This window comes from Haplochromis burtoni, unplaced genomic scaffold (genome assembly GCF_018398535.1).
Source record: "Haplochromis burtoni strain Fernald_Lab_line unplaced genomic scaffold, NCSU_Asbu1 Contig_137, whole genome shotgun sequence".
In the NCBI taxonomy this organism is placed as follows: domain Eukaryota; kingdom Metazoa; phylum Chordata; class Actinopteri; order Cichliformes; family Cichlidae; genus Haplochromis; species Haplochromis burtoni.
This window is the reverse complement of record NW_024582498.1, coordinates 1338987-1361451: the sequence shown is the minus strand read 5'-3', so window position 1 is coordinate 1361451 and position 22465 is coordinate 1338987. Positions and strand designations below refer to the sequence as shown.

At 37.3% G+C, this 22465-nt stretch overlaps 1 protein-coding gene across 3 annotated transcripts in view; it reads right to left on the bottom strand.

The window, feature by feature from the left end:
• Window positions 1–2299: 2299 nt before the first annotated feature.
• eng (endoglin) overlaps window positions 2300–22465 on the bottom strand; it is a 44576-nt gene continuing 24410 nt past the window's right edge. For 2 of the 3 annotated variants that reach the window (XM_014336453.2, XM_014336454.2), the window contains exons 4-14: window positions 21222–21335; window positions 15891–16101; window positions 13469–13637; window positions 13280–13385; window positions 12916–13117; window positions 12371–12522; window positions 11842–12072; window positions 11621–11687; window positions 6712–6819; window positions 6568–6615; window positions 2300–6492 (exon numbers count right to left, since the gene is read on the bottom strand). In XM_014336453.2, the coding sequence (XP_014191939.1) occupies window positions 6371–6492; window positions 6568–6615; window positions 6712–6819; window positions 11621–11687; window positions 11842–12072; window positions 12371–12522; window positions 12916–13117; window positions 13280–13385; window positions 13469–13637; window positions 15891–16101; window positions 21222–21335 (1530 nt within the window). In that variant the 3' untranslated portion in view covers window positions 2300–6370. The remainder of the gene's footprint in view (window positions 6493–6567; window positions 6616–6711; window positions 6820–11620; window positions 11688–11841; window positions 12073–12370; window positions 12523–12915; window positions 13118–13279; window positions 13386–13468; window positions 13638–15890; window positions 16102–21221; window positions 21336–22465) is intronic. The other variant, XM_014336455.2, reaches the window with a different exon arrangement.

The following is a 22465-nucleotide window of genomic DNA, read 5'->3' as shown; positions in this document are numbered from 1 at the left end:
CTGTGCAAGGCCAAATGGTTTCATGGTCACATTTGGAGATGAATGCTGTCCATAAACATGGATTGTGTGCCTTGGCTGCAGTCCTGAAAATACTGATTGAACTTGTGTATTAAAAGGAAGAGTTGGAGCCTAAAGAATGACTACAGCAGAAAAACATTTTTTTCATTTATATTCCCCAACAAAAAGGGTTATATATGACTCACAAGGTCATTAGAGTGTGTTTTGAATTCAGTCATTCATGAGTCAAACTTTTTTCTGAGTCAGAATAATAAAATCTGAAAAACTGACTACTCGATACTGGTGGTGAAAATGCATTAACCCAGGCATGTCTTACACAACTTTATGAATGTATCTCATTGCACTTTAGAGCTAAACATTGAACTTTTATTTACAGTATGTTACAGCTGCAAATACTTTGTAAGTGACAAACTTAGCTGTACTACTACACTTTTTTTGTTTAGCCATAAAGCTAAATTCTAACAGGGATACTGTTGAACACATACGAAACAAGAAGAGAGTGCAAACCTTAATCTCTGGCCAGTATCTACTTTTAATGGAATACTATTGTATTTTGCATAAATTCATTTTATTTTCTTTGTTTTTAAACATACTTTATGAAGTTTGGAGTGCAGTAAAAACAAGTGCAAAGTCCAGGTTTTTAATATTTGCCCAGTTGAAATCCATTTTGATATACTTGACAAAATTTTGACTACAATTTTGTTTTTAAATATGGATTCATTTGCTGTCCCTTGACAGTACAGGTGAATAAATTTGGCAATACACATTTTGGGGTCAACTTACAAGAAATGCAGATGTAAAATGTAAAAGTGAGATCAGAGGTCAAATATGACATGACATTTGGGTGCAAATTACAATGTAATATTTAATATTCCCATGTACCAGTATCATTTCCTACGTGTTGCCAGTACAAACAGAGGCAGTAGAATTTCAATCATAGTTTTAAAGATAAAACACATGAAAGTTTGACCTTATTTGACCTTGAACAGCTGACATGTTGAAGAAGATGTCAGCGGTTTAAAGTGGTGTGATATTTAGAATCCCTATATAGCTTTCCCTATATGGCCTAAATATAAATAATTCATGTCAATACATGCAATGGCAGCAAACATAGTTTTAATAAATAGCTTCATTATTATCACTTCAGATCAATCTATTGACCTTGAACGAAAGATTACATTTCAAATGTACGATGATATCTTACACAGTACTTTCTATATGTTGACAATACACACTAAACTTGTAGCAATCACAGTTATATGGCTCTTTTTTTTTAAATTTCAACCAATAAATCATTAAGTTCACCTTTAAGGCCTTGGTGGATGCATCATGTTTACAGACACTCACACAAACGCTACCAAAAAGACAACCTCCTTGGTGGATGTATTCATTTCAAGTAATGGAGACGTTTGTAAGTTAAGTGAAAAACTAATATCATACAAGGTTTAACGTTTCTGTAATATGCCAAAACCATATAGAGTATGTCCATATGGGTTGATAAGTAACCGCAAGTGTGTATCTAATGTATCTATTAGTATAAACTCTCTGCACCATACTCATATGGATTTGCTGTCTAATCAAAAACACAGCAGTCAAGAGAAGCTCTCACTTGACCGCAAGCAAGAGAATGCCAAAGTAGTTGTCACAGAAAAAAAAAATCAGTCAAATAAATCTTCATTTTTATGGTGGGCAAATATGGCTTAAAAACACTGTACTCTTTGTTGTTCCTTTGCATTTTTCATTTGTGCTATGAATACATTTGAGACGGTGCGGTAAATCTGGTTCTTTATTCCACATCAATGCTCTACAAAGTGTGCTATATTACTGCTCTCTGATATTGCTTATCCTGGGAGATCTGTCGTGTCCTGGGAGTTTGCTGTTTCCAAGGTCTACCAGCTAGCGTAACATAAAGGCCTAAGAAACACAGCAGAAAACACAGGGAAATTTTTTCAAATGGAGTTTATTAAGATAATTTTGACAAAACATATATTTCTCTGAGACAACACAGAAGTACACGGCATGAGTTGAATACTGTCTCAACAAATGGACTCATTTTAAACAGTAAAAGGCTGCCAACTCCAGAACAAAAATAACACTGCATCTTATACTTGATAAAATAAAAGCAGACGTTTTGACACATTGTTACAATTTCCGACTGTTTGGTAGGAATACAGGTAAGAATCCAATCGCATAAATGTAGCTGTAGTTCCTATTGTAACGACACACCCGCGCACACACACAGACCACGCATACTGTGTATATGCGCACATATTTCATTAACTGTGTAGAGCATCTGTGGAAGTGAGAGCTTTTGTGAGAGGTAACGAAGGGATCTGCAGGGTTAACACTGAATTAACTGACAACCTGTCTGATTCTACTGTCAGTGCTTAGACAGTTACTGGGGCTGGTTTAACGCAGGTGCAGGATAGTTATTATAGAAAAAAAGTCTCATGCTGCAAACGCTTCCACAAATCTAATGAAAAAAAAGTTTGTAATAATAGCTGCGTTTTGACTATTTTTGGTGCGAATGTATCCTGGTAACTGTCAGTGCTGAATATTTAACTGTGATGCTACTGTTTAGTGAGACATCCTGTCTTCAGAATCCAGAATGCACTTCCCCCTCACACCCAGTGAAGATAGTACAATGAATACAACACAATGTCAGGATGTCAAGTTTGCAGAGATATCTTGTGTTTTTGGACAGCACGGGACCCTTAGGGTGAGGGCAAAAGTGTAACAGGGCTAAAATCAATAAACCATATGTACTGTGACGTGATGTGACACGCACTGTCTGTGATTACAGAATAAAAACCTATATGAGATTCAAAAACAATTGCTATACAGAATCAATGTGCATTTTATACGTGCCATGATTATGAATTGTCCCAGTAAATTAAATACATAAAAGAACAAGTCAGGTTAAAAAATCATTCAATGTAAGATTATCATACAAAACTTACAAAAAAAAGGATAAAAATGACATATAGACATTACATACAGGTTTACCTCATTATATTGCACAAATACTCAAGTGACAGTTTGTACTGGCCCTCTTTGTCTACAAAAAATATACAAAGAAAATCAGGCATGCACTGGAAAATGTACATGCAGACACACTGAGTAAGAGAGAAAATGTGGTTCTGCTACATTGCTCACATACAAAGAAAAGACATTTTACAATGTTGGTGGTTTGGAACATTTTTAAGATCATAATTAAAGGTGAACAAATTCTTATAGCAAACCAGAAGGAGAAGGAGGATAAGCATTTCTCATTTGAATTTAAATAATTCCTAGGTCTACACACACACACACACAGACATATATATATATATATATATATATATATATACACTGTGTATCCTCTGAGAAACTAGGCACGCTTCATGTTTCAAAGCTTGAAGAACAACCCTTAGCACTATAACATGTAGTAATCTTCTCTTTTCAGCTGCACTGCTGTAGATTTGCTGATGAGCTTGTACTGCTGCATAACATAACCCAACTTCTAAACTAAATAAAATGCTTTGGTAAAAAGAGGAGATCATGCTTGATCTAATGACTGCAAGGTGCACAGGTCCTGTGATTAAAAAACAAGCCCAAATCATAACCCGTCCACCACCATGCTTGACAGTTGTTAGGAGGTATTTCTGCTGATATACTCAGTTTAGTTTTTCCAAAGTCTTGTGGTTTGCTCAGATGTAAGAAAAGCAAACGTTATACCTCTCGCCCAGTTCTTTTTAGTAAAGAGGCTTTCTCGTGACATGCTATTTTAGTTCAGTCTTCTTCTAGTTGTATCTTCATGAATTGTAACATGCTAAGTGAGGCCTGAAGAGTTACCGATGTTTAGTTTTTGTGCGATCTCTCTCACTTTGCTGTGAATTTACTGGAAAACAGTGGCATTTTAAAACAAAGCTGATTGCTGACCAAATCGCCAGAACTACTGCTTTTACAGAGGTGGTCACACTTACTGATGGTCAGTTAATCAAGTGCATTTGACTAGCAGCAATCTGGCTGCTACTTCCGCTCTTAATTCCTGAGTAAACAGTAAGGGTGTACTTTTTATATATACATCATATATATGTGTGTGTGAGAGAGTGTTTGTCATCATAAAGTTTGACATATCACAGTTTTACTACTTGTGTTGATGCAATGTACTGTAAATGCTAAATTACCGGTATTTATTTGCTTACCTACCCTAGAGTTGATGTGCGATGGCAATATTTTAGAGGTAAAAGAGTGGCAATAAAATACTAAACTCATTTACATTTGTACATTAAAATAAAAAAGTGGGTTCACGGATCAACCGTCACTTTACAGTTGTAGACCCCCCCCCCCTTAACATCCTCATCATGCAAATATGCAGCATAAGTCTAACATTAGCCAGGCAGTGGCTGATGCAGCCTATTAAATGTGGAAAGCAGAAGTTAATATTGATAACCACAAACTAATTTCTTGCAAATGACAGCTTCCATATCTTTACACAGGTCATGTGACAAATGAAAAAAAAAAGATTTTAATTTTTATAATAGTATGCATGGAGCTGAATTCAAATTTTAATACATAAACATACATTCAGAATATGGTCGTACAGTACAGTTGCAATTGATACTGCAGAGTCACAATGGGCTGTGTTCAGAGCTGATTTAAGTAGGCCGTTAAAGTTAAAAAGTTAAAGGTCAAAGGATAAGTGGGGGGAGCTGTTTTCAGGGGCAAATTTACATACACGTGGGCACATTCGTGCACAGCCATCTCATTTAAAGCAAACATTTGCCTTAAACTGGATTCTTTTTTTTTTCACATTAAAAAAACAAAACATTTAATGTATTACATTAGCACTTATATTTATTATTTTAAAAAATTATCACCTTTTCATTGAGCCTGTACTTCCCACCTAAAGCAAGGTCATGGCATGGGTAACAATAGCTGTTTTTTTTCTTTAATGCAAAATCTCTGATGCATTCGTGATCCACAGCATCAGTTTAATGACAAAAGTCCTTTCACACCCTGTGCACTCATCTCCAATCAAAAAATAGTGCAGAAAATTACTGCCTACATTTTGAATCAAATGACACTGAATATAAGAAGGTCAGCTGGTCTTCATGTCAAGTATTCAAATGTAAGTACAATATACTGTTAACACTATAAACAGTGCACTTAATTCTACTGGGTGATGATTACACTACCCTGAAAACACCAAAATGTAATTTAAAATGTTGTTGTGAAAAAAGTACAGCAAATTGTCAGGCCGTGGTGATTGATGACTCTCATTAGAACGGATATTGTAGTGTTTTAGAACTAACGCCTAATTACAGCCATACTATTCAGTTCTGAATACAGCCATACGTCTCTACATGTGACACTTTGGACAACTAAAGGTACTGACGTCTTAATGATTCAGTATTAATTGCAACCTGTGAGCCATAAATGATAACTTTGATTGTACTTCTTGAGCAATTAGTAAATATATCTTCCAAAACACATTAGTACAGCAGCTTTGATTCATCTATTAATAGCAGGAAAATGGCACCATAACTTTGTTTCATAGGCTACATATGACCGAAACAGTCATTTTAAGATTCACCTAAAGTGACACAGAATTTATAAAAAAAGAAAGAAAGAAAGAAAATGAAATTCACTACAGATATCTAAGTTTAAACTTAGGTCTAGACTAAATAATAAGAGGTAGCTGTTAATCATTAACCTTAAACTTTATTTAAGAAAAATAGCCACTGAAATAAGCATTTTGTTGACTTGTCTGAGATCCAAACACGTTGATCTTTTCAGTCCGCAAAATGCTGCTGACTAGACTGACCTAGCAAACAGCCCCTCATATTTTTGTAGCTTGATGTGAGCGCACAACAGCTTTTCATCTGTTTAAAGTATGTCTTTTGACTGGTTTTGTCTCCTGTCTGACTATTATTGTGCTGCCATCACACAAGCACATATTCATTGGAAGGAATGCAGTGAATTTCCTGTTAGCTCTTGTGGGGATATGGTTTGTTTTTCCTGTTGCTGCAAGCCAATTTATTTTTTTTCTTTTGCCCTCTTTAACTTCCTGTCTTAGAGCTTGACTTTACAGAGAAGTAGCAGAGGTGAACGTCAGAAGCCATTGATTAAACTTTGGTTACCATCGCTTAGCCCTCCCCACCGCCAATTACAAGCTCCCAGATCACATCCGTTTCAGAGGTGTTATGCCAAAGATATGTGTTGTGCTTTTTAAAGGAGAATCTAAAGAAGTAGGAATGTAACAAATGCTTTTCAGGCACCGATTTAAAAAAAAAAAGAAGAAGCACAAAACCCGTATAGGTAAATTTGAAGGAGGATGGTGGCCCTGCTGGGTGAAAATACCACATTCTCAAGCCATGCTGCTGGTAGGTGTGCTCTGGGTGCTTCCAATGCTAGCATTGGCACTGCTGTTCTCAGAGGGGGATGGGTTGGTAGAAACAGGTTGTCGCTTTGCTCCTGAGCAAGGACATCCTGTGGAAAGGAAAAACAAGTCAATAAGAACCTGCTAAAAATAAAAAAGAATTATTAAAAAATAAGAGTCCTTACCAGGAATATTGACTACAGTTGAATTCATCTCCAGTCCAGTTGGGTACCCTGAATTAAGGAGAATTGGACAATTTCAAATTCAGACATACGTCAATTCAGATCTATTCTGGAGTCCAAACATTCTGTCCTCACTCATCAATTTACCTGTTTTGATTTTGATAAACCACAGCGCTCCAACAAGTAATACCCCAATCAGGAACCCTCCAAAGGCAATACCCAGAACTCCAGACAGGCCGTTAATGCATGGTTGGGCTGAAAAGCAGACATGCAAAAACAATGTATGCAAGCTTAAATTTAAAAAAAAAAAAAGAAAGAAAAAGATTTACTACAACTGCTACAACTACAATTACGTTCAATCGAACACGATTTAAAAAATCTTTGGAAACCCAAAATCCTCCTTTTATATTGTAATGCAGCTTGAATATAATATATAATATAATAATAAAATATAATAATTTCTCCAAAGAACCACTGAAAAGTCCTATTTGTTGTGCTCCAGCAGGACTACACTGGACAATCAATCAAAAGCATGTGATATACAACAATTTATATGGTGGCATAAAATACATGTTCTTCTTACAAGCTATGGTGTGTCCTTTTAATAACATTGCATCTTCACATTGTAAAGGTTTGGTAGTACACAGACAGAATTGTTTCCTCTATACCAAATAAAATCAGCCATGCAATAGGTACATTATATAATGCACACAAGTAGAATATGTAGATTAGATTATCTCTATTACAACACAAACACAGATTCTATCTATTCACTCTAACCAAAACCAAAATCACATAGCCACATAGCAAGTGTTTTCTTTTCAGGAAGACCAATGTACTTGGTATTTTTTATGTAACTGAACTGAACTCTGCACACAGAGATTTTTTGACCACTTTAACTGATTTTCCATCTGAAAATATGTTCTTAATTTGGGTTTGTCCTAAATCTGCACTGTGAATCACGATGACTACAATGTAATCTTCTTGGTTCAATAAAGAATTCACCCCAACTAACCCATGTGTGTCCTTAGAGAGCATCTCTATTATATGTTCTAGTAAGCTGCTGTTCGTACATTTATGTGTGATGCTTAAAAGTTACTATTCCATATCCTCTGTAATAGAAAAAAACTAGTTAAAGTTTATGAACTCCCTGAAATGAGAGGCTAGTTCTGCAATGTACACAGTTATAATTTACATCTCTATGAAACCACCAAATTTCAAACCCATAATCTGACAGACATTCAATACACTGGACATTTTTCCATGACTTGCCAATAGTTCATGCCTCAACATAAAGTACTATATTAACAATAATAATCGTGCCATCTATATCCAAAACAGCCTCTGTGTTTCAAAATTAAGTGCTACTTAACCTTAATGCACGCCAGAGTTGCTCCACATTGGACTTAATGATAATTGCCATAATTCTTTCCATCCACTCCTGAAGCTGGCAGACTATCTATGCATCTACTAAAACACCTTCTGGAAATCAATAGAGCTTACATACAGTGCTGTTTATCACCTCCCAAAACTACAGCCAATGTTTTGGGTGAGTCAGAATTTTTTTTAAAGAAAATTGAATTTGTCCTGTTCCAATGTAGCCATACGAACATACGATTAATAACCAACTTTGCAATTTCTAAAGTTTTCTGAGCATGCCATGAGCTGGCTTCCACTACACAAGAGACTTTTTGGCTAACAAAATATATTAGATAACCTATAACCTTGAACCAGTAGTTATAAAAATAAAATACTTTCCCTCAAAGCAGCTCTGAATGAATATGTACCGGGGCACATCAGACGTCCAGCATACTTGGAAAATGAAAATCTTTCTGTACACTACCACAATGGATTTTTAAACTTAAAAAAAAATCAATTAAATTTAAATGTGATTGAAGAGAAGAATTTCGGCTTTAATTCAAAGGGGTTTAACAAAAGTATTGCATTGACTGTGTGAATCCATCCATTCTCTTATGCTTATCAGGGTTGCACAAGCCTATCCCTGCAACCAGAAGGCAAAAGGCACACAGAAAGACCCCAGCCAGATGGTGAAGTCCAGCTCGGGACATTCTTGTGGTGAGGCAAAAAGTGCTAACCTCGTATTAAAGCCATTCTGTACATTTTTGCTCACTCTCTGGTCTCACCTGGCCTGCTTGTCAGTTAATTGTCCAATGAATTAAAAATGAATGAATTACAATACAGACGGTTTACAATAAGGTGCAAACTACTGGTTGCACTCAAGGTTAGACTTTGCCAGAAAACATCAAAAAGACCCTGCAGAGTTCTGGGGGGGGGGATTCGTTGGACAGACGAAGCTAAGATTAACTTGTACAAAACTGATGGGAAGAGAAATTTATGGAGAAGGCGAGAGAGAGAGCTCATGATCTGAACCGCATCATCTGTCAAAAACTGTGGAGGCCGTGCTATTGCATCTACAGCCGTCAGTGGAACTGGGTCTGCTGATAGCAGTTCTAAATTCTGAATTGTGTCGTGCTGTACTCAGATTCACTCAAGCCCCGCAAAACTGATCAGATGGCACTTCACAGTGCAAATGGATGATGACCTAAAACACAAAGTGAAAGCAAGAGTTTCACCGAGCAAAGAAACGGAACATTCTTCAACCCAGCAGAGCGTGGTCTTTAGTTATTAAATACCAAACTGAAGGCAGACCGACAAACACGGAGCAACTGAAGGTGGCTGCAGTAAAGCCTAATGGATCATCTCAAGGGTGGAAATATCTTGAGTGTTTGATTTAAAATCCACTGTGGTAGTTTATAGAGGCAAAATGACAAAAAATATCATTACCCACAAATCAACCAGACTGTACATATTGTAACAGCCTAGCAATTTTTTTCTCTAGTTTTAGTGGGCTGGCAAAGCTAGAAATTAACAACCTTGAGAAAGACATCTTTTCAAAAAGGCTGCACAGCAGATCACTGACAGTTCTTCCCTTCTCTCAAACATCACAGTAAACTCTAACCCTCATTTGAAGATGGGAAAATAAACAGATGTTCTTAAATGTATTAAAATTTCCAATGACAAACAATGTTAAAAACTTATTGCTTAGATCTAAACTTTGATTTGTTCAGTATCCATCTGACTGGCCTGAATTAACTGTCAAATTGTTTACAGAATTTGCACCAAAATCAATATCTGGGAATGTAGTGAAGCTTTTCAAGGCTGCAAATAAACAACCTTGTCCCAAACCATGTGAGCTGTTAGAAGTCCCCACAAGAGCAGAGGCAGTATGTTTTGTGTTATCTATCAAGAAAACCACTGCGTAAATACCGGCTTTCCCTCCTTCCCCTCTACTGCTGCCTGTAGAGATTTTCCCACAAGTATCCAGAGCAGTAGGAGGAAACTAATCATCACCTTTCCATGAGTTTCTCACCTGCCTTCTGCTGCCTTCTGCCTCTGGGTTGAACATGCTAAGCACTAATGCACAAAACATAAAACCTCATCAGAACATAACCAGAAAGCAGGAGCTTGCTTTGCAAAAATGTAATCCTACTTAACACAGTATGGTCATTTGACTAATATCTGTGTGAAGCTGAATCGTGTCTGCATAAAGTCGTCATAAGGCCAAGACACATTTAACTCTAAATTAATGCAGAAATTCTCAGTGGGTGTGTGTGTGTTTATGTGTGTCATTTCACATATAATGTGAACCAGAGCACTGACACAGTGACATCTTGTGGGCATTTGGGCTGACTGCATTCCAGGCAGTCAACCCAGTTTGTTGATTTCACAGCGAAGGACATTCCTAAATGAGTGAAAAACATCACAGCAACCTAAGTAGGTTTTCCCTGGAGACGTTTTTTTCTATTATCAATTGGTGTGCTAGTTTGTATAAGTGAGACTTTGACAGCGAAGCTGAATAAACAAGAGGAGGAAGCAGAAGCTTCAGTGCAGGTGGAGAGGAGGAGAGAGACAGCATGCCTGCGCTCAGACTCCCTGTAGCCCTCTGTATGAAAACTACCAAACAGGAAAGATTGCTGAATGGAGTTCATAGTCCTGCCCAGTGAAGGCTTGCAGCAGACTGCAGTCTGCTAGTGCTGCTAGTATACAATAACCCTTGTATGTCTGACACTGGCTAATGAAGTGAACAGACGTACCAAACAAGTGTGTTACTTTCAAGTTAGATCTCTCAATTTACCCTGGTCTCCAAAAAAAATACACATTTCTTTAAACATATAAGTCAAAGAAATGCAGAGAGAATCAAGGAAGGACACAGGGAAGCATGGATGAGTAGTTTAGGCAGCTTCCCCTGCAATACTGACACAAAAACCTTTATCTTTCTTCTCTAAAAGGACAGGAAGCATAAAGGCAGCTTAAGGCATGAACAAACAAATTACAAGTTTTACAAAGACACTTCATGTGTCCTTCCATTTAATCACCTTCTGCTTCCTTGTGTCTTCTTGTTTAGAAATTGATTCATCTGAAATTTCCTAGAAATTAATCATAACGTGTGGCGACGGTACTTTCTTTCAAGAAAGACATCTTTTCTTGTTTGAGTCAACTGTGTTGATTGGTCTGACAATAGCACAAAGCTCAGTGCCTATGTTAGGACAGCAGCGCAGTCAAACCCCTTGGAAACACAAAGGACTTCACCCCCCTCCCCCGAGGGTCATTATTTTTGATTGTGGCCACAAGGTCAGTCTGCAGACCTTCCTAAAGGACGAGGGCCTGCCCCACAACCCCTTACGTGCCTCACTGCATATCCACTGTTATGACAACAGCCTGTGCAGCATTTGTTTTGCACTGAAAGCAATAATAGGAATGAAAATTATTGCAGCAAGCAACAACACTCTGACCAAGCACCAGACTAGCAATTAAGTCCTGAAGGCATAAAAGGTAATTTAAAAGTTTTGGTGTTTCTGCTTAGAGTTTGGAGAGTTTATTCTTAGAGAGTTAAATATAAAACATTCATCTGTCAAAAATTAATTTTAAACTCAAGGGGACATTGGGACTTTTTTTTTGCAACTTTATTTTTTATTAATTTAACGAAATAAAAAAAAATAATTCATCCACATGTTGGAGTTTAAACTGAACTCACTTGGGGTTTTTGGGCATGGTTGGGTAAATTCCAAATTCCTGCTGGCTTTTCCTCCATATGCACATTGCTAGGGAAGAAGCAGAAACACAGCTCACCCAAAAGTGTCCATAGGTTTGTCATACAGGCAGATTTTCTGAATTCAGAGCGACTGAGTTAAACACATTAAAACTGTAAAGTGTTGTGTTGATGTGAAACATTAAAAGTGGTTGATAAATCCTTACCTCAGTATAACAAAAGCTGACATCACATTCCATGTCCCATGTGGTGGATGAAAGCTCCTGAAGCTGCTCTATGGAGAAGGCGAATCGAGCTCTGTTAGGACAAGAATTTGAGGGGCAGTCCACTGGAAAGAAGGGCAAGTTTTTCTCTGCAAGGCACGAGCCTTTGGATCGCAAAATACATTTGGTCACCTTCCAAGTCAAGACTAGACTCCCTAAAGTGTTTCCAGAAATCTGCAGAGAACAGAAAATAATTCAAAACAAAGATGATAAGTTCAATGTGCATTAGAGGATGAAGGACAATCTGATATGTTAAACAGTAAGCCTTTTTGTTGCATTGTAAAATATTTATATTTAGATAGAAAAAAATCCTATTTAATTCAGTTTGCGGACTGCAGTTAACTAAAAGCAGTAACTGTGTGATGGGTGTCATCCCTGTAATAATTTAAAAAAGACCACAAAGACAAAAACATTGTCTATCACTTATTTAAGCAGTGAATAAATGCAGTTAAAAAGGTAAAGAGAGTTTTACCTCTGCAAAAATTCTCTTGTCGGTCTGGATTTTGGTGTTAAAGTCTATGGGCATCTGATAGTCTGCAGAGGTGTACAGCATTATCACCATGGGGATTTGAGTGGGGGAATTTGTCGCAACAGGATTGCCTGGTGCCGGAACGCTTGGTGCAACTGAGCGAGAAATTAAATTAAAATAGGTCAACAAATTTTTTTTGCATGAAACAACTGTATCACTGTTGATGTTCTTGGATTCTTTCTGAAAAACAAGAGTAGCTCTGTTACTGAGAACTTAAATGACCATTCAAATTACAGCATAGTAAAAAAAATATATATATATATATACACATATACATATATACATATATATATATATACACCAAATGCAAGAATGTTAATATTTAATTTGTTATTGCTGTCATTATCCTACTGATACAGTACAGTCTCTGGGTTTGGTAACATGTATTTTTTGGGGAGGTTATTGTATTTTGCAATACTCAGTCTACTCTATTTTTGCTAAAGCTTCCAACATAAAACAAGAAGAATGCTTTCATTTTATTGTCTTACCTGTTGGGCTCTCGTTTTTCTTTAGAACCAGTGAAATCCTCGATTCTTTTAATTCCAATTCAGTATAGCTGGCAAAAGTAGGGACTTTAAAATGGTACAAAGCCATCCTTTGCACATCTGATGCAGTATCACTAGTCAGTGTCAACGCAGGGGGTATTTTGTGCGAGGCTGAGGCATGATTCAGCGTTATTTCATTGTTAGACTGAAGAAAATGAGGACAGGTTAAGATAAATCAGTAACAATGTAGAGGTAGACATGATAACTTAAATACCTGAAGTCTTTTTGATCTTAATAAATAATATCTCACACATGGTGCATGCCATAAATACTTCTTGAAGTTTGAGACTTTAATATGTATGCTTACAGCAAACGAAGTGTGTTGTGGATTGATGAAGGTCCACATGGTGCCCTGAGGACCCCTCATGAACACGCGGGTCTGCTTCTTTGCACGCACGTGCAGGGATACATTGCTGCAATAAAAAATGAAATGTCACAAGAAAGATTTTGCCAGTAAATATAGCTAAAAAAAAAAACATTTTATATTAAGGTTTACCGAATGCTGGAATTCTCTGCGATGTTTATAATATGAAGCTCAGTTTCAGGACTTGAGGCCTGCTGCTGTGGGAAGCAAAATTTGATTGGATTTGATTGAATCTTCATGAAATGCTTCTCCAGGAGATCTTCAATTTCAAGTGTACAGATTGGAGAGCCTGGCTTGGTTCCTGTAAAACCATAAAACAATTACTTTCTATCATCGGTCGTCCAATGGTTCAAGAAAGACACTGATGAGCTAATCTCTAACCAAGGACTAACCTGCTTTGGGAGGAACATTAACACCTATCATTTACTGCTGTTAAACATACTCCAGCAGCAGTTTTGAAGATACACACAGGTGGTTCAAAGGTGTAACTTGCTACAGTGCTCCAAAAGTTTTAGAACACTATGGCTGAATTGTGGGTTGAAATACGTTTCCCACAGCTCCTGACACCGCATCATCACACTAATGGGAAAGCGGTGTGTGCCAAGAATACTTAATGTGTGTTTGGAACCAAAACACATGGGAAAAAATGGCTCATTCTATAGGACAGGGTTGCTTTTCCCCACACTTTTATTAAATGCTACAAATTATTGCAATCTGTGACCAAGTCAAATTCAAGCTGGCTGCCATTGCTCCATTTGCACAGAGGATTGGAGCAGTCTTCTTCTAATTACTTAAAATCTTGTCTGTAGCTCTTCTAACTATAATTCAAAAGTAGCTTCATTATCATTGCTTAACACTTGTCTTCTGCAAAAGCAATAGCATGACATGAATTTGAAATCACATTTCAAATTTGACATTGACGAATCCCGAAGGACATGCACACATTTTCTACTCTTGCTACTCGGCGAGCCCCCGTCTCAGCAACATATTGTTGTGTGTCATTGCACAGACTTTTCAAACACCTACAACAAGGCCTACGCAAATGCACCTAACACCCCAATGCAGGCAAGGCCAAATGATACAACAAAATAGAAATGTAAAATGTTCCACTGCTTGAGTAATTATCATGCCCTTGTGAAGCATGACTCAGTTACAACATTAGCTAAAACTAAGCAGGCTGAAAACATCCTTTTGCTTACAATTTAAATACAGCATTTTCAATGAGAGAAAGCACTGCTTGAAAGGGAAGCTGAGTTCCCTCGTACTGTAACACATTACATGTTGGAAATCACAGAGAAGGACATTGAATCATGAAGACAGATTCAAACATAAATCCTTAAAAATACTCAAAATTATAATAGGAATGGAGCACAAGCAGCCGTCGCTATTTCAGCCCCACCACTGTTCACTTCTTTTTAAATCCATCTAAGAGCTCTGTGTTGGCTCAGACTGCCTTAAGGAGGCTTTGCTAGGAAATAATTGTGCTTGCACTGAGCATCCTGCTGCTACTGCTGATGGCAGTAACATCCCATAATATTCCTAATGTCCAGCTTTTAGTCATCCGTGAATGTTCACTTTGAATCTGTGTTGTTTTGTGCTTCCATCTTCAGCATCAATGGTCACTTCTCAATTGCTTCTCTTTCCAAATGTTCTGCCATATGTAATGACATCTTGTCAGCACTAAAAAAATATGTTGATTAGTCCTCAACACTTTAGCCAAGCTCAAGATTTTCTCAAACTACTTAAGATTTTAACATGTTGTGCTTATTGCATACAGCTTTATAGAAAAAACAAAATAAAATGTTTTAAAAAATCTGTCGCAGCTGTTTGTTTTGCTTTTAATTCCTCTGGCTTGTCCACCTACAAATGTGTATGAAAAGCATTGGAAATCAGTGCACAGATGACATTCAGTAATAGAAATCTTGCCTATGAAAATGTTCGACTCAAAACAGCTTTTTGGTGCACACATTGCTTTTTGCAGTTATTTCATCAGAAAGTGTTTTTATGCATACTTCAGATAAAAGAAGGTTAGTGATGAATGCTCTCTATAGAGCACCAGAAACAGCACCGCATCCAGCCTTGATTACTATAATGCAGACTCTCTCCTGAGTTATGTAAGCTGGAGCTGCATGATGTGCTGACTGTAATTACTTTGTTCTCTTCAGCATCCAAACATGCTGTTTTAGACCAAACACAGATGCAGATAGCATATCCTAAATACAAAAAACCCACACAGTTTCAAAGTTCATTCAAAACACAATTTTAGAGACAGATAAGAAACCTTTTTGCTGTTCTTCTGTGATCTGATGTATCTATATAACATATATATATATATATATATATATATATATATATATATATATATATATATATACACACACACACATATATATATAAACAAAATATATACACACACACACACACACATATCTATATGGGAGAGAGAGAGAGATCTTCATCTTTATTTCATAATGTGTGTATGGCACATTTCCATGCCTTGCAAGTAAATGGATGGTTTAGAAGATGATTGTAATAAAAATTAACCCAAAATCACCTTTACACAAATGTCTCTCACCCTGTGTTCCTGTTGATGTGATATGATCCGCATTACTAAGAGTAGTGAATGAAGTCACACCCCCAAACGTCTCTGTTGCCCATTTGATCAGCTCCTCCTCTTCGGAGGGTAAACCTTGTATCAAATGGAAATTTCTCTGAAAACTCTGTTCCTTGGCATTGTGTAGTGTAATTGTGGAGTTTTGGTTTGTCTGGAGAGAAAAGACAAAAAACAAATTCATTACCTTCATTTAATGCAATTTTCAGAAAGCACAGAGCAAAATCAGGTCCTAAAAGGCATGTCCACTACCCGTTGCTATGATTACACAGAACTGTATGAGTCAGCTTTGCATGTATTTTTATTTACCTCTTGTCTGCTTAGAATTGGTTAGATCAAACATATTTGGCCATCAATCTCATTATACTTTTTCTTACCCTCCACACCCAACTTTCCCCCTATTCTCCTAGCAGGGCCCTGTTAAAAAGAAATGTTTATTATGGTTAAGTGTCCACGAGCCCAGTTGCACAACCCTGTTGGAGCCAAGGTCTTTCCTTTGCTTCCTGTGTGGGGCCAGGAAATGGGACCTTTTTTAGCTTTGTGCGTCACCACGGTCGGCTGGAATCTGGCTCCATACAAGGTATAAATATATACATCCATCCCAACGACTAGACACTGCTGTTTCCTCGTCTGGGCCAATGGGAAATAATGGAGTTTATATTATGTTTTGCATGAATAAGAAAGTAGGGGAAGGCTTTAGGAATAGGGATTGCTAAGATTGTTAAGAGTAGGCTTTTATAACCTTGATATGTAAAAATGTGCTCAATAAATAACAATTAAAAAAAGAAACCATGGGCTCCAGGTTTATTTTGGGCTCAATCTTTAATGAATTTCTATCTAGGCTGAGTTGTTCTTCTCTACTTGAGTGCTCCAAGAGCTGAAGAAGAAAAAAAGTACTGCACCTCTTCAGTGCATTCAGTGCCACACAATGAATGGAGAACAGCTAATTTTGAAGAAATAGGTTATAATCAGATTTTTTTGCATCCAAGTCTGTGATTGGCTGGCTTTGTGGCACAAATATAACGGTGCACAGAAAGAGTTGAACGCGCATGGGCAGAAATGTCGAGAGCGCAAGCAGCACATTGCAAGCAAGCGCTAATGCAAAAACTGAGCGACAGGGGCTGCTATTGTGTGTGTGTGTGTGGATAATAGCAAACACTGAAATACATTTTTGCACGCAGCAATGAATTTTGTTCACTCAAATTTAGCTTTTCTTTGCTCGAAATAAATTTCTCCTCAAAATGCAACACTTGCACCTGCAAACTTTTTTTTACGTGCGCTCAAATTGTTTTTACTTGCGCTCAGAATAGTGGCACAAAAATAACGCCATACACATGATTCACATTATACCGTGATATGGATTTTAGCCCTAATTGAAATAACATTTTCTTTTATTTGGCCAGTGATGTCATTGGATTGGTATAAACCTATTTCTTCAAAATTAGCTGTTCTCCATTCATTGTGTGGCACTGAATGCACTGAAGAGGTGCAGTACTTTTTTTCTTCTTCAGCTCTTGGAGCACTCAAGTAGAGAAGAACAACTCAGCCTAGATAGAAATTCATTAAAGATAGAGCCCAAAATAAACCTGGAGCCCATGGTTTCTTTTTTTAATTGTTATTTATTGAGCACATTTTTACATATCAAGGTTATAAAACTTTTTTTTACATGCGCTCAGAATAGTGGCACAAAAATAACGCCATACATGTGCAGTAACGATATATATCGCGATATATTATTTTCTTCTGTATAACGTATTTTACACAATATAAGGCACACTTAAAATCCTTTAATTTTCTCAAAAATCGACAGTGTCCCTTATCTATGAATTCTGGTTGTGCTTATTGACTTCGAACCAATTTTACGTAGCACACAGCGCGCAGTAATCTGTACGACTTAGTACGACTTTGGTAAGCTATGAAGGCGCACTGCTTGATGGATTGTTGGAGCATTACGGCTACTGTAGTCAGGAGCCTCGCGGAGTAATCTGGGTCCAAAACGTCAGCTTCAGGTCCCAAAGTCAAACGAACACTGTGGCATCACTGAGAGTTAAAAACTGTCTAAATTCTTTCATCTTTAATAAAATGATCGGCGTTGCTGCTTTACCAGGTGTAACAATTAAGTTTAACATCCAGGGATCCATGAAAACAGAATTTATTAAATTCAACAAAGTTAAAAGTTAGCAGGAAGTTAGCTCACTAGTTTCTACCTAAACATGGTATAGCATGTTCTGACTGAGAGATTTCTGACAAAATTTTAATGTACAGCTCTGCTATCACTTCCAACATAAATGAAGACAGCAGTGACTTTTGTAGGGTTACTGCAGTTGGACTAGCTGGTATATAATGATGTCCTATGTGATCGCTAGCGACACAGCTATGTTAGCATAACATTAGCACAGTGAAGCTGAATGACGAACTTTTTTCCACTCGATAAAAGTTAAGGTGAGGGTTTCTGGTGGTTAGGGACAAATGCAATTGCATGGAAGGGTGTTGTAAACGGACCAAACTTGAGTCAGGAGAACAACTGAGATAATCCATCCACAATACGAGGTTAGTCATTAATATACTGCAACAACATGGGAATAGAGCAGCTGTGAGAGAATTCAGCATTAATGAATTAATGGTACAGATGTGGAGGAAGCGCAGTTTTTGGCTTTCCCCATATTCCAAAAGTGCTTAATCTCTTTGCTATTACTGTGACACGGCATAATTTGCAGATGATGTTGTTTGCAGCCGCTGCAATGTTTTCGACCAAAACAGGTACAGCTTGATGACACCATCAATATGCGCTATCGCGGTAGAGCGGTATAGTCAAAATCTCTACCTTTGGCCAAATTTATATCATTTCTACTGTATACCGTTTATACTGCCCACCCCTAATTTCAATTTCACATTAACTTTTTGCCTTGCTTTGAATATTTCAGTTAGCTGTATCTGAAGTTTTACAATTGAAGTTTTAAATGAACACTCTAAAATTAACAGCTCTTATGCGTTTTGGGCGGTCATCAGTGTTTCTTTCACTGTTCAGCACATTACTACAACTACCATGCCAATTGGTCCTTCAACTAGAGGTGAACACATTCAACAGATGTTTAGCATAACATAGCATCTGACCAAAATAAGCTTTTGCGTCACAAGGAAAGGGGGGGGGGGGTTGGTGAAAGCCGAGGAAGCCTGAGGGAGTCATCAGTCTTTCTAAATATTTGATTGACGTGCGATCAAAAATAGTGTGAAGGGAAACGACAGAAATAAAAGAAGGCAAGTTAGTCACGACAGACAGGGAAGGCCTCAAAGGCAGGATGGAAAGAAAAAAGGAAATAACAATGGCAATCATTTTAATGACTACAGCGGAATTTAACTCACATTAGTATCAGTAATATCAGTTTGTTATTGCAAATTCTTCCAGTAATGATCAAGGAACCTTCCTTTTGAAATAAATGAGCCTTTCTGTTTGCTGAGGATTACAGGAATTTCTTCTTCTACTACCCATCAGTTACTCCATGCAATAATTGTATAGTGTCATGTCAGAAGCTGGGCATTCCTCCATAAAATGTTATCAGTTTGTATAAGTATTTTAATTATGTTAAGTTTGTTACAAATTGTTTGAAATCTGGTGGAGAGAAAAAAAAAGAAGCTTTTTCAACTAACAAGCTGTCACGTAAGAGCGTTAAAAAATGCTGCAAGACGTTACAGATAAAACGCTGCTGTCGCCACATGTATTCGGGTCAGCTATGGAAGGTCAACAAGAGCTGTGACACTGAGCCAAGCTGTCAAGCTGGTGACGTACTTTCTCAGATGCTGACCAGATGCTGATTCTCTTACAATGCAATCTGCAGTAAAGCGCTATTATCCCCCAGTGATATGGCTCATCCCACAAAAACATCCTGCAGTCACAGGCAATGTTGTCTAGGCTCTCGACAGGACACGATACAGGATGTGCTATCACACTGCTGTCAGCATATCAGTAATTGGTGACATTCCTCCAAACATTTCATTGTTTTTCAAGCGTATCATGGCTTCTTAAATCTGACAAATACAAAACACTAACTTCACGAAAAGGACAGTGAGATTTTGCTTTTTTCTTTCTTCCTTTTTTTTGTTTTTTTGTTTTTAAATCCAATGTTAATTGTTCTCAAGACAAAAACAGTGACACAATCCAGGCGAAAAAATGTTTTAAACTAGATTGGCAAAGTTTGTGGAAAGAAATAAAGACGATTAAATGTTCAGTGTAATTCTACCTCCCGAGGATGTTTCAAATCTAAATTCAGTTTACTCTAAGGTAGGAAAAACACCTCCATCCTTCCTTTAGGAGCACAAAGTGCTACAATCATTGTGTAGTTGTACAGTGCTGCACTGTGACTTTAAAAAACAAATACTTTCTATACCCCTCAACAGCATCAGATGCCTAATGGTTTTAATATTGATTTAATCACAGTTATTACAATTTCTCATGAGGATAAGGGTCCTTATGTACAGATACTGCAACATTTTTCATTTAGCAATGAGGAGCTTCATCAATAACATATTTAGAAATAATAGCCTAGTTAGAGGCAATCTCATTTATTTGCCCATCTCAGTGCTATTTAAATCCTGGTTTATGTTTTTAATTACCACTGTAGCATTTTGCCCTGACATTATCACTTAAGCACACAATGGAATAAAAGTTTCAAGTTCTTCCTGGGTTCAGTCCACAAACATAATCTAAGAACAGTGTATAAAAGTCAGAATCTCCGGTTTCATTGGAACATTAATTTTATGGCCAGTGCCATCAGCATCAGCCTTCCTCGATACTCTCTAAAACTTCTCTTACGATTTTATAGTGTGGAGGGTAAAAGACACAAAATACAAAACTGCTTGCTCTTTTGTAACATTTCACTACAGAGGGGCCACTGGGGAATCAACACTGCAAAATCAACATAGTTTACTGTCTCTCCAAACAGACTCACAGAGCTGCACAGCTGTGTCAGCTTGACTGTGTGTGAAAACAGCTGGCGATAGACAAGCACATCTGGAGACATGTGAAAATCATGCATTACGGATAAAACTAACTACTTGTAGTGGCATCCCCACAACCTGATCTTTTTTTATGATTAGTTAGTGACTCTTTAACAACCTTATGTTACAGCTGAGGCAGTATGTGTAATCAGGGTTAAATAAAAGTGGGCCAAAGGTGGCATTTTATTTCCAGGTTCAGTCCCAAATGTGCATTCAAAAGAAAAGCAAAAAACTGCATGTGCGCACGGTAGTACAGAAAAACAAAGATGCATTACTTACATACAAGTGAACCTCGCTGTTGAGATAGCATAAACCATAAGCTGTTTCTGCAGATGTGAGGATAAGGTGCATTGGCTTTGCATCGGTCAAGTCAATTTGAAATATGACATTTTCCTGAAAAGAAAAAAAACACAAATTATTACAAGAATAAAAATAGAAAATCACACAATGCAGCTGTTATTTTAAAGATCTACTCATATAAGTTCAGACTGAAGTTTTAAACGCAGCGTCTATTTTTACAGTGGAAAGTCTGCTTTACATATGAAAGCTAACAACTTTCCAAATAGTTTGCAGGTTCAGAAAGTGTTGCAGGCAAATGATGTCTGAAGGTGGTATGCATCTCCAGGTGGAAGATTGGGACTGATACGAAAGACAAAGCAATCAAGTGTTATAAATATTCAGTCACAATGTTTAGCCATATGGGAACTACTGCACTGTCTATTAGAAGTTTTCTGGAAAGCCTTCCACGTTGTGTATGTGCCACGTAATACAGAAATAAAATCAAAACATTAAAATGTTTGAAAAGCACTTCAAGCAATGCTTCTGGCTCGCATTGTATAATTTTTGATTGTGTTATCATAAAGCAGAATGAAAAAAGAAAGGAAAACAGAATACATAGCAGCTATGCTACATCATTTTTGGGGGGATGAATTAATGTAGACAATGAAAAATATCCTGTAATGAAATGACAAGAATTAACCTTTAGCACGGGCAAAATTGAAACGTAACATTTTCCTGAAATTCAAACATTATTACACTGGCTTAAGATGAAAAACATCACAAATGCGATTTAAGCATTTTCTAACCTGTGACATGAAGAATGAAAAGTTCTGAAACTTCAGAGAGCAAATAAAAAGACCAACATTATTATGGTCATTTTGCACTGAATCACAATTCAACAGTATGTTGTATGTATTCAAACTTTGAAGGTCTTGGGTAGAGCTGCTCACCAATTTGCAACCTTCCCTATCTGTCATTAAATTAATAGGCCTCAAGTTGACAGAGGAGGGAGATATTTTACTTGCAGCACACAAAAATAGTTCCAACCCCAATTTAATACCGCACAACTTTGATTTAATTTCCATGCTGGAGGAAATCTCAGCAGGGGGGACGTGACTATTCCTTATTTTCGCAACCATGAGATGTCAACACGTGGATCGCTCCAGACACACGTGCAACCACTCATTTGAAGAGAGTCAAAAACAGGCAAGAAGAAAACAGTCTTCAAATGCCTGCTTTTGAGC